Source organism: Myotis davidii, unplaced genomic scaffold (assembly GCF_000327345.1).
Source record: "Myotis davidii unplaced genomic scaffold, ASM32734v1 scaffold376, whole genome shotgun sequence".
NCBI classification, from domain to species: domain Eukaryota; kingdom Metazoa; phylum Chordata; class Mammalia; order Chiroptera; family Vespertilionidae; genus Myotis; species Myotis davidii.
Genome location: NW_006288121.1, coordinates 1,194,215 through 1,207,519, shown reverse-complemented (window position 1 = coordinate 1,207,519; position 13,305 = coordinate 1,194,215). Strand labels below are relative to the sequence as shown.

The following is a 13,305-nucleotide window of genomic DNA, read 5'->3' as shown; positions in this document are numbered from 1 at the left end:
CAGACGTATGGTCGGTCCCTTAGCCTTTTATATCATCCTATATAATAAAATCCTAATATGCTAAGTGTCTGACCCTTCGACCACTTGCTATGAGGTGCACTGACCACCAGGGGGCAGATGCCCCAACTGGTAGGTTAGCTTGCTGCTGGGGTCTGGATGATTGGGACTGAGCAAGATGGACCAGACATGGTCTGGAGCACACCCACGGTTCCTCCCAACCAGAGGACAGGTGCAGTGAGCTGAGCAGTAAGGAACAGAGTTATAAAAGAGAAATGCATGCCCCATCAGAATTCCAAGCTGTCAAACTGTCACTCAGTACATCACCAGTGTGGCGTTATTTTAATAATATATTACAAGTAAGAACCAATGGGATTCACATTCAAAAGAATAATGGATTAGAACTTATATGAAATTTACTATTTTAACATAATTGGCATTGTAGAAACTTAAGGAGAATTCTTGAATTTATTATAGACCAAGAAACTTTCTATAGCCTTTTCACTTTTAATATCGGTAAGGGTGAAAGCATGGGAAAAATTATTAATACAGCTGTGGTTTGAAACAGGCACTCATCAAGTGTGCAAGGTCTGTGGCTCTTGATCTGATATACACCAGGCGTAGAACACCAAGACATGAACTCAAAATGATGATGCATGTTGTGAATTCCTCACAGAACCTATTACAGTAATTTGTTTTCAGTGGGTATTCAGTTAATAAGTACTGAAAAAAGAGGAAGGAATGAGTGGATTGTTATCATCAGTACTTAAGTAAATATGTATAAACTCTGGAAGGGAGGAAGAGGGAGAGAAAGAGAGGAACGAAAATAGAGATGATCATTTCTGTCTCTTAGGGTTGGTTTACAGGTTGGTCATAGTGATGTTGAGGATGAAGATATTAGTAATAAAGTGATAGAAGAGGGAGGAGGAAGAGGAGATAGAGGAGGAGGAAGAGAAGGACATGGAGGAGGAGAAAGAGGGGAAGGTGGAGGAGGAGGAGGAGAAAGAGGAGGAGGAGGAGGCAGAGGAGGAAGGAGAAGGAGAAAGAGAAGAAGAAGAAGCTGCTGCTCTGTGTCAGAAAATGTACAGATATTAGGTGTCCTTACACATCTCAGAGTTTTATAGAGGAGAGTGAAAAGAACAGGAATGAATAAGTAAAATGCACATAATGATCAAGGTACTAAAATAGTGTGGCTACTTACATGTAAGTTAATTAGCATTAAACAAAATTTAAAAATCCTTTTCTTAGTTATTATACTCATCATAGTTTATTTGTTCAGCAGCTGTATGTAGCTACCACACTGGATGTAACAGAGGAAAATTTCCATCATCACGGAAAGTACTACTACATAGAGCTGCAAATCATGTACAATTACACCGATCATTTAAAATTTATTTACTGCTTGTCATTGTTAGAGGAAATTATTTTCTTGATTCATGCCTGATTCAGTAAAAAGCAGTTAAATACAATGTCAATGTTAACATTTAAAGCTTGGTTTTATGTCTCTTGGGTTTTCACTAAGGGACGTCTCATATATATAGTGTGACTGATCACTGTATTCAAGAGAATTTCGTGTGCTAAAAAGCTTGCAGAACAGTAGTTCCTTTCATTGCAAATTAGAGAGAATAATAATGCTTAAACTATTTTATTGTATTTACTTGTACTCTGTGATTTTATATTATTTATATGTTTAAAAATATCAAATCTTCAATTTTACTACAAAATGAAAGGACATCTTAGGTGACTTCTCTGCTAGTGACTGAGTGCAGGTGGGTGACCAGGCTGGAGAGTGGATAACCTCAGGGAGCCGCTCGCTCTTTGGTTTGAAGGCACCCTGAGATGTTCCCCGGAGGAGTGGCCAGTTCTGCACAGGACTAACGAGGCTCTCTGGCACTTAATTCTCCGAAAGCTGTAACAGGGCATTATTTAAAAATCCAAAATGATTTCTTCCTTATTGCTGGTTTTCTGTTTCACGTGCCTTTGGTCTGTTTCCAATTGAAACTCTATCCTTCATATTTTCTGCTTCTTTCCTCAACGTTGCAATGGTCTCTGTTCCTATTACTTCCCTATCTCAGAGCTGCTTGTCTTCTCTTCTCGCCCTTTCTCAGTTGTATTCCAACAGTCAGCTGCCTCTGCCATCTCTGCTTTAAATCAAATCGGGCCCTGTCTGGTATTGCTACACTTTCTATATCTTCAAGATCTAGAATAATAAAAATTGCAAGACAAAAAGTAAAAAAAAAAAAAAGGAAACAAGTTATCTCCTCAAAATTCAGCTAGCAGTAAGTCTGTATTGAAAAGGAAGATTATTTATTACACACATACACAAATAAATTAAAAAAAAACAACTAACCGTTACTATAGTGATTTTTATGACTCCTAGTTATAAGTATCTTTTGCATGTGCAGTCCTTACCTGAACAAGGTTAAGTGGAAGCTAGGAATCGTCAGTAAATTGTAACCTGTTTTTCTCATTAACCAATTAACCTCCATGCGTTTGATCATACACAAGTGGAGAGTACCTGCCCAATGCCTCCCCCATAGCTGTTACGTCCCCTAGAATGCATCACATATTCTAGCATCTATCCTTGGATTTAAAGAAAATCAGGGAACAAAGTGTGATTGCGCCATTCCAAGTCCCACTTCATATTTGCTTTTTTACTTAATTTGTCTTTGATGTGAGTTCATCACTCTACTTGAGGAACATTATAAGACATGGCCTTTCAAAACTTACTGAGAGTTGTTATAAGTGGGTTATTATTATTATACTGTGTTCACTTTCTCGTGGCACTTACTCCTGAACTGCTGTCGGTGTCCCTCACTAAACTCCACCTTTATAGCCAGCATGTGCTCAGGTTGTCCCTGTTTGTTCCCAGCTTGAGGACTGTGATCAGCGCAGAGTAGGTAAGCAAGCACTAAGTGTGTATTGAATCAGATAAAAAATGTTTACATTGGTGTTGCTGGGAGCATTCAGGGGAGAAGTCTCTGAACTATTTTTGTTTTGTGTTTTGCTTTTTACATTCTGCATTCTGCACCCACGCTGACTGGTGTGTCTTCTCTGCACGGGCTGCTGAAACGCTTAGATGCGAATGTGTAGCCTGGCCCGGAATCACTTTGTTTTGGAACCATCCCACTCTTGCTTCATCTATCTTTGCCCTCTTTATTCATGTTTTTACTTATGAATTTTTAAAAAACATACCAAATATATATGAAGCAGAAACTTTGTATTATGTCTTCCTGTATCTGATTGTGAAATCCTAAAACTGAGATATTTGTCTTTTGTACAGTAACTCAAATAGAACTCAAAACATATTAATCCATATAAATCCCCCTCATATTTGATATTTCCTAGTTAATTGGAAACAGTAACAGCATCTCAGTACCAATAAGGAATAGTGGCTTCTGGATCCCACATGTTCTGTTTGTCCTATCTCCTGGCTATTGAAGAGAAAAGTGCCAAGTTCCCACCAGTGACTGAAGGAAGGTCTGAAGCTTTTAAATTAAAATCCATATCTTGAACAAGAATAAACTCAGAACAACTGCGCATGTTGATACCATGTGTTGGCCATATATAATGTATAAGGTAATAATTCATAATAACCTTAAAAGTCTGCTGTTAGAAAAGAAAGCTTTGTGTTCTTTTAAAGTTCTTTAAAAAAAAGAAACATGTTCTTCACTGCATTAGCCTGATATGATTATGTAAGAAAAAAGATCATAAAATGTTATAAAATGAAGGCTTTGATCATACAAAGTGCCCGGTTATCTCACTGCCGCACTTTATCATTTTATAATGAAGAACATTTGCTCTTCCATGAATACAATGTGTAATATGGAATAGATAATCAGTATGTTCAAATTAGAAAGATCAGCCGGGTTTTCTGATTACTAAAGAAGATAAGAACTTGGTTTGTTCCCTTGTTCTGTAACTTTTATGGAATAATCTAACATTGCCACAGACTTATAAAAAAGTAATTTTATATTCTTAAAATACTCCTTTTTGAGATAACACTAGCTATGTGTATCTCAGACTATAAATAACATTCTCTAACAGTCTAATACTATATCCTAAGCTGGAACATACTATAAAGTAATCCAAATATTCCTCCTTCTACCTCAAGATTATTAAGATTAAAGCAGATGCAGAAAAAATGGGAAAAACAAACACTTCTCTAACAGTCTGTAACGTTGTTGAAGCACCCTCACTTTTCCAAAAGTGAAGGCAAATGATTGAATCAGTATCTGAGGCCTTGGGAGGTGGAGGACTTGGTTCTGAGAGACAAACTATCAGGCATCTAGACTGTCCACTGCTTTCCCTGAGTCCTCACCTAAATAACTTCCCACAGCTAAGCTTCCAATGTAAGTAACCGTAGAGAAAAATGTCCTCAAGTGGAAATAATCATAAATTGAAACACAATCCCAGTGACCAAAATGAATGGCTACCAGAGTACAACAATGGAAAAGGTGGATTATATTTTAAAAGAAAATGAAAAACAAAATATGCTTTCTCAGTGAGTCTCAGAAATTCCTAATAAGCTCTTAAGGTTTGTGTTCAAATTTTTGTAAAAGAGGTAGAATTAATACATTTTATCCCTTTGTATCCAATGTCTCTAATGTATTTAATAATAGGGATTGCATTACTTGAAGGCACAAAATCTCCAGGAATTCTCAAACAAAATAGCAAAACAGAGAAACAACTGTATTTATTACATAGGATTTAATTAAAATAAAGCAAAGATGAGTGTAGGGTGCAGCTGAGTGAAGTGGAAATCAAGTCCAGGTAGTTGTTTTAATCCTAATTCCCACAGAGAAATAAACAGAAAAGAAGGAGGAGGGAACAAGAAAAAAGAAATAAGGATGAACACCTTCTAAGAGTTCAGTGGACCCTCTCAGGCTTCTATCAAGCTGAAAACATAATATATTTATATCTCTATATCATATGTAATTTATTTATTAGAAATGTGCTATAAACTGTATTTATAAGTGATGAATTTAGTGTGTGGCAGTATTATATCTTCATTATTTTTAGATAACTAAAGAAAAAAAATAAGCTGAAATCCTAAGGGCTTAGAGAGATGTCAGAAATCTCAAAAGGAATGAAAACAAGACAAGCTGAAGAGAAACATCTAACTTAGTTTTTAGTTTTATAGAAAGGGGAAAATTTATGTTTAGTGAATGCCTGTTTTGTGCCAAATACTTTGCTAGGTGATTAATCACATTTTAATATTTACAACCATGTGAAGAAGGTATGCTAATATGAAGGTTTCCAGTGTAGACACTGAATCTCACCTAGAGCGTTTAATCTGTGGAAGAACTAAGATTCAACAAACTTCCCAAAACTGACCAGATGGGCTCAGTTAGCGGAGCGTTGTCCCGTGCACCAAAAAGTTACTGGTTTGATTCCCAGTCAGGACACACACCTGCATTATGGGTTTGATCCCTGGTCAGGCATGTATGGAGGACAACCGATCACTGTTTTCTCTCTCTCTCTCTCTCTCTCTCGTCCTCATTCTCTTTCTTGTTCTCTCTCCTTTTCTCTCTCTAAGCATGTCCTCATGTGAGGGTTAAAAAAAAGTGGCAGAGTGCTTGCTTCGGCAGCACATATACTAAAAAAAAGTGGCAGAACTGAGATTTGTACCAAATCTATCTGATCCCAAACCTCAGCTTTTTTCTTTATTGTACTTTTGAAATGAATTGAGTATTCTAATGCCTTGGTCAGTGTTGCTCTGGTTCCAGGAAAATTAATTAAAAGAATGAAATTTCAGAAAACATAATTATTTTTCTGCATATATCCATCCTTTCAACTTTCTTTCAACAAGCATTTTTAACTAAATTTATTTTTTAATATATTTTATTGATTTTTTACAGAGAGGAAGGGAGAGGGATAGAGAGTTAGAAACATCGATGGGAGAGAAACATGGATCAGCTGCCTCCTGTACACTCCCTACTGGGGATGTGCCCGCAACCAAGGTACATGCCCTTGACTGGAATCGGATCTGGGACCTTTGAGTCTGCAGGTCAACACTCTATCCACTGAGCCAAACCAGTTAGGGCTAACTAAATTTATTTTACTCAATTAACATTATTGGAAAAAATAAAAAGCAGTTTTAACACATGCACCCACAGCTTTTACATTAATGAAAGAATTGTGTAAAATAATATAAAATGATAGAAATATTCCTTAGTATCCTCCCCCAAAAAGGAATGGCATGAGTTATGCTGCAAATGGTCTTTTGGAAGGACATGGCATTTCATGCTGAAATAACTCATATAAACCTCTCGATGCATCATGAAAACAGTGGTAAAACATAGCAGACATTTACTAGCATGAGCAGCACAAGCCTAACACTTTACAACCACAGAAGGGCCCATGGAAATTCCAATAGTAAATTACCTGACATGGGTCAGAGGCAGTATGTGATTTTGTAAGAACAGGACTTCCAAGTTTGGCCACTCCCGGCAATTGATGTGCCCGCAAATAAATAAACAATCCTGCAAAAACAAATATAAAGTCATATAGATGCAGGTTCTACTGTAGTACATGTAGCAGTTCCTCGCCCTAGTATCTTATCCTTGCAACATTCAACTGCCAATTAAATAAAGAATATTACATTTTTACTTATTTACCATTAAACTCTATAAACAACTAAAAGCACTTTCAGATGAATAACATTAAGCACCTAAAATAAAATACAATTGATTAAAAACAAGCTCTTGAACTAATCCTGTAAACAAATATCTTACTGGCTTAACTCACATCATAAGAGTTTGAAATCAAATTAAATGAAGCCTCTAACTTTACAATTAGATACTCAATATGCCCTTAAGAAATTCCGATGAGAGCTTTATTTTTAAGATTTTTCACAAAGTACTGAAGGATACAAGTCTATGGGATGAGTTTGGTTCCTCCTGGGGCTTACATGTTTGACATTGTGGTCTGTGCTAGTGGGGATGAAAGCTTAATTAAAGATCTAATCTGAACGTTAACAAAATAACTGCTTATAGATTTTAACTACAGTGGATGTGCTCATGGCAAATGTATGGGGGGATAACATCGCTTAGCTGCTCAAAAGCTCACACATCTGAACTGCTGTGGGGGGGAGTTGTCATTGAATATTGAAAATTTACAAGAAAGGCTATTCCGAACAATGTCAAGGTCTGATCCTGCCCTTCGATAAGCAGGAAGTGATGGGCAACTTGGAAAGCCAACCATTTTTACTGGAAAATATCACATTCACAAGGTGATTTTTCTAGATACAAGTCAATGCTGATTGCACAGGAATGGAAGGATTTCGGTATTTAAATGTATTATTTTATAGATACCTCCATATGTTTAACAAAATACCCAAAGTTGCAAGTTAGCAGTATTGAGTGAAGAAAATAGAACACAGTTTATATGGTTTTTAAAACTTGAAGCTAACTGGGAAGCATGAGGACTACTCTTCCCAAATTCCAACCTAAGACTACTGGAAACAGTGTATGTATACGCTTATTTTATTCTCTACGTTTCACCTATAAAGAAATAGAGTAGGAAAAGATAATTTTAAAAAATTATTCCACATTTAAAATCCTCAGGTTCAGGTAAAACTCCAGTGAATATTTTCAAAAATCTAAACAAAATACTAAAAATTAAAAAAATATTCATACATTTAAAATAATTTGTACAATTTCAAACAAACACTTGATAAAGTACGGGATAGCCCTAACCGGTTTGGCTCAGTAGATAGAGTGTCGGCCTGTGGACTGAAGGGTCCCACGTTTGATTCCAGTCAAGGGCATGTACCTTGGTTGCGGGCACATCCCCAGTAGGGGTGTGCAGAAGGCAGCTGATGGATGTTTCTCTCATCGATATTTCTAACTCTCTATCCCTCGCCCTTCCTCTCTGTAAAAAATCAATAAAATATATTTTAAAAAATAAAAATAACAAAAGAATGTGATATATAAACACAAAAATTCCAAAACCTAAAAGACAAAAAGGGATTGAATAAATTGATTCCACCACAAAATAACTGGAAGTGTGATTTAAAAAATATATATATATATGTCTACTAGAAATGTACAACCCCATAACTAAGTTTTATTTAATTTTTAAAGAACAAATATTTGCAAAATTATTCAAGGGATCTTAGGTCTTAGAAAACTAAGGAGAGCCCCCTGACTCACTTTATGATGCATGCAGATATCTTTAAGAATGGAAGAAAATAGAAGAATTAAAAAAAATAAAATAAACTATAGCCCAACTCGTGTGGTTCAGTGGTTGAGCATCAATCTATGAACTAGAGCCAGCGGTTCTCAACCTATGGGTCGCGACCCCTTTGGCGGTCGAATAACACTTTCACAGGGGTCACCTAAGACCATCCTGCATGTCAGATATTTACAATGCGATTCATAACAGTAGCAACATTACAGTTATGAAGTAGCAACGAAAATAATTTTATGGTTGGGTCACAACATGAGGAACTGTATTTAAAGGGCCAGAAGGTTGAGAACCACTGATAGACAGTCACGGTTCAATTCCCGGTCAAAGCACATTCCCCGGGTTGCGGACTAGATCCCCAGTGTGGGCTTGCAGAAGGCAGCCAACAATGATTCTATGTTTCTATCTCTCTCTCTCCCTCTCCCTTCCTCTCTGAAATCAATAAAAATATATTTAGAAAAGAAAAGACTATCAAGCAACATCACTCATGATCAGAGATATAAAGTCTAATAAAAATGTTATCGATTACATTTGAAATCTTTATTAAACACTTATATGTCCCTGACCAGGTGGCTCAGTTCATTGGAACATCTTCCCATGCACCAAAATATCGTGGGTTCAATCCCCAATCAGGGCGCATATGGGAGGCAACCAACTGAAGTTTCTCTCACTCTAATTTCCTCTCTCTCTAAAATTAGTAAACATATCCTCGGTGAGAATAAAACAATACTATAATGATGATTGTTATTATTATAAATTATTATTTCCTTATCAATCAGAGCTTTCCAAGAATGAAGATTTTGTTTAATTTAGCAGCTCTAGCAACATAGTCAGCTAGACCAACAAATTAAAAAGTAAAATCATAGATTTATTTCAACAAATATTGAAAACACTGTGATAAACCAGCCATTCCAAATAATATAACTTAATGAAATATTAAAGTAAAACAATTAAATAACCCAATTTAAACAATATTCTAAATGGCAAACCACAGAACTAGTTAAGTTAAAATGAGAAAATAGATTTATGTTAATTAGAGATCATATTAGATAATTTTATCTTAAACTAATATTATCTTATAGATCTAGTGAATGTAGACATCAAGGAAATAGTATATTTAGTAAATATAACAGAAAAGTAGAAATAGAGTTCTAATGTTTTGCCAATAATATAATTGTAAAAGTAGAAGTTCCCAGGAATTTTATTTTTTAAATAATGACAACTATTAATAGTAAGGTAAGTGAAAACAAATATTTTGTTATTTTTATTAACTATAGCAATAAGGTATAGATACAGAATGATGATACATATTGTTTTCACAATAACATTAATACAAAATACATAGAAATAAATTTAATAAAAAAGGACGGACATAAGAAGAACATTATAAAACCTTGAAAGAGACTATAAATCCTCTGATAAATAGAAAGAGATAACATATTTTTAGATGGAAAGATGGCAATATAAAAATATTGTTAGTGAAATTTCATATGGAAGCTAAATGCAATACTAAAAAAATTAATCAAATATTTAAAAAATAAATAATATTCTATTAAAATGTATATGTGAAGATAAAGGGTAAAAAGAATATAAACTCTGAACTCAGATCCAGGGGCTTCAACATTTTTCAAGAAGTCCTAGCCAGTTCAATGAAATACACATACACACACACACACACAAGACTTAAGATTTAAAAAGCAGAAAATAAAATTGTCATTATTTACAGACAAAATAATTGTGAACCAATAAAATAAAAAATACTATTCGTATAATAAATAAAATTAACAAGGTCATTGGATATAAGGTAAATATTTAAAATTGCATTTCTATAATACTATCAATGATGAAATAAAAATATCAAAAAACCCAACACAAACATTAGCAAAATATTTTTGTTGTTTTTTTGCTGTTTTTTGTTTGCAAAATATTTTTAAAACTTAAACATTGAAAGCTACAAAATATTATTTGGAGAAACTAAAGAAGATAAATAAATTGAGAAGTTTATAATAGTTGAAAAGATAATTTTTCTAAGAAATACAAATAAAGGTTTCATATAAAAAATCAGCATATGAGTGGATTGAAAAACTGTGGTACATCTACACAAGGGAATACTACACTGCTGTAAAAACGAAAGAACTCTTACCATTCACAATAACTGATGAACAAAAATAGATCCAGAGACAGAGAAGCGCTGAACAGAATGTCAAACCTCAGAGGGAAGGCAGGGAAGGGTTGCGGGGTGGGCGGTAAGAGACCAACCAAAGGATTTGTATGCATGCATTTAAGCATAACCAATGGACACAGACAGCAGGGGGGTGAAGGCATTTGCTAGGGGGTGGGAGCGGCTGGGGAGAGGTCAATGGGGTCAATTTAAACAATAAAGAATTTAAATTAAAAAAATACAAAACAAAATTTTAAAAAACCTTATATATTGAAAGCTATAAAGTATTATTTAGAGAAACTAAAGAAGATATAAATTGAGAAGTTGTAAATATTTGAAAAGATCATTTTTCTAAGAAATACAAATAAAGGTTTCATATAAAAACCATTTACACCTATAAGAAATCATTTTACACTCAGAAACAGGAAAATTTTAAGAGAACAAAATGCCTATTTATGGTAAGTAAATGGAAATATTCACTCCTATTTTGCTAGTGAATATTTAAGCATTAAAATCTGTAGGGGAAGTAACCTATCAATATTTATTTAAAATATAAATACATATATTTTGTGGAAATATAGAAGTCTCAATCCCAGATAACTAATACTTTTAAAACACCCTATGTAAGATAACATGTACAAGAATGAATTTTAAAAGCATTATTATAATACCATGAATCAAAGGGGAAATGGCATAGCCAGTTCAAAGAAATTAGGCATCTTCTACTTCCAGATTTAGTCTTCTGTCCTAAGCTAGCAATATATATATATATTGCTAGCTTAGGACAGAATATATATATATATATTCACAACGGTTTTCAAATGTAGGACAATGGAAATGCATGATCACTAGATAATAATCTCTTAATGTGGGGTAACACATGAGCTAAGCCATACAATCATCCCGGCTTACCATCCAGACAGTACCCACTGCCATGTAGGAAGCAGGGAACCAGGAAGGGTAAAGTGGCCTCTTCAAATTGAAAGGATGGAGTTGGTATTTTGGGACAGTTAGGTGGCTAGAGTTTATAAGGCAGAGTGCCAAGAAGGAGATGGTTACAAACAGAGAGAACTCCACAGATCTGCAGAAAGGTCCCCACTACGCCCTGCCAAATCCCAGGTGAGAACTAACCAAAGCGTGAATGTGAGGAAACCATTTGAGGCTAGGGGGGACATGTGTAAGGGGCAGCTACAGCTCACAAATGGCTAGAAATGGTAGGCTTTTCTCACCAACCAGAGAGAAAACATTAATTCTACATCAGCATTGGACAGAGCTCTCAAGTCAAATAAAAACTTACGTTCAGACAAAAAAACTATATGCAAATTTTATAATATACTAGAGGCCCATGCACGAAATTCATGCACTGGGGGAGGGGGGGTGTCCCTCAGCCCACCCTGTGCCCTCTTGCAGTCCAGGATGCCTCACTCCTTACTGCCTGCCTGCTCACTCGTTAAGGCTCAGCTCACTGCTCCTTCTTAGTGCTGCTGCGGAGTCAGGAGAGGCCCCTCCAGCTCTGAGCCCAGCTTCTGGCTGAGTGGCCACTCCCCCCTGTGGGAGTGCACTGACCACCAGGAGGCAGCTCCTACATTGAGCGTCTGCCCCCTGGTGGTCAGTGCGCATCATAGCAACCAGTCGTCCCATCGTTCGGTCTATTTGCATGTTCGCCTTTTATTATATAGGATTCATAATCAGCAAACATTTGGAAACAACTCAAATGTCCCTTAACTGGTGAGTTTAACAGCAAGTGGTGGTTGATCCATACAATGAAAGCCTACTCAGCAGTAAAAAAGAAAGGAACTACCACTGCAATCAACAACATGGATGAATCTTAAATCCATTATGCTTGGATTGAAAGAAGCCAGACTCAAAAAGTTACGCACTGTATGAATCCATTTCCATTTGATGAAGGCACAGAAATCACATCAGACTACAAAGTGGCCTAGCAGAATTTTGGAGGGGGTAACATAACTGTTTTATATCTTCTGATGGTCACATAATTATATAGGCTTATTCAGACTCAGTGAACTATTCACCACAAAGGTTGAATTTTACTGCATTTAAATTATACTTTAACATGAGATGATGACTTAGAGGATTTGCCAGGAGCTATCTATTATGAAGAGAACAATATAAGGACAGTAGTTACAATATGATCTCAGTTTTGGTAAAATAATCACAAAAATACTTATACATATCTACCATGCATACAGGCTGGATGTTTAACAGAGAAGCTAGGAATGAAAAAGTAGAAGCCAACCAAAAAAGGAGGGTATGGAAATCAAGGTTTTACTAAAAAAAGATAAGCTACATCATGTCAACCCAGTCATCTTTTATGTAAAATTACATATGGGAGTGTATGAAGAAAATCTCTGGATATTAGTTTTTTAAAAGCTATGATCCATAAACACAAAGCCCTGAGAACATAGTGCACTGGAAGTCTGAGGTCTTAGGTATGGAAACTGTAAGGCTGACCCTGCTGCCTTTCCCAGGAAACTTCCATTCCTTCTCCTTTCCCTTCCAGCACTGTATGTTTTCCTCCTCATTGTGACTGAACACTATAGTGATTACCTGAAGGTTAGAAAACACAATCTTAGGTAAAGTGTTGGCTCAGCGACTGAGATATTTCTTTGACTTGCCCTTTCTAAGAAGAAAGACTGGCCCTAGCCGGTTGGGCTCAGAGGATAAAGCGTCGGCCTGCATATGGAAGGGTCCCCGGTTCCATTTCGGTCAAGGGCATGTATCTCTGTTGCAGGCTCCTCCTGGCCATGCGGGAGGAAACCAACCCATGTGTTTGTCTCACACTGATATTTCTCTCTGTCTTTCCCTCACTCTTCCACTCTCTCTAAAAATCAATGGGAAAATATCCTCAGGTGAGGAATGAATGAATGAATGAATGAATGAATAAATAAAAACTACAATTTTTTTGTCCGTCACACTTTGAATTTTAAAAGCTGCCC

At 35.9% G+C, this 13,305-nt stretch overlaps 1 protein-coding gene across 1 annotated transcript in view; it reads right to left on the bottom strand.

Annotated features, from left to right (window-relative positions):
* MALRD1 (MAM and LDL receptor class A domain containing 1) overlaps positions 1–13,305 on the bottom strand; it is a 649,080-nt gene that overhangs the window by 518,665 nt on the left and 117,110 nt on the right. Inside the window, exon 13 of the mRNA XM_006759937.1 lies at positions 6,385–6,482. Within this exon, the coding sequence (XP_006760000.1) occupies positions 6,385–6,482 (98 nt within the window). The remainder of the gene's footprint in view (positions 1–6,384; positions 6,483–13,305) is intronic.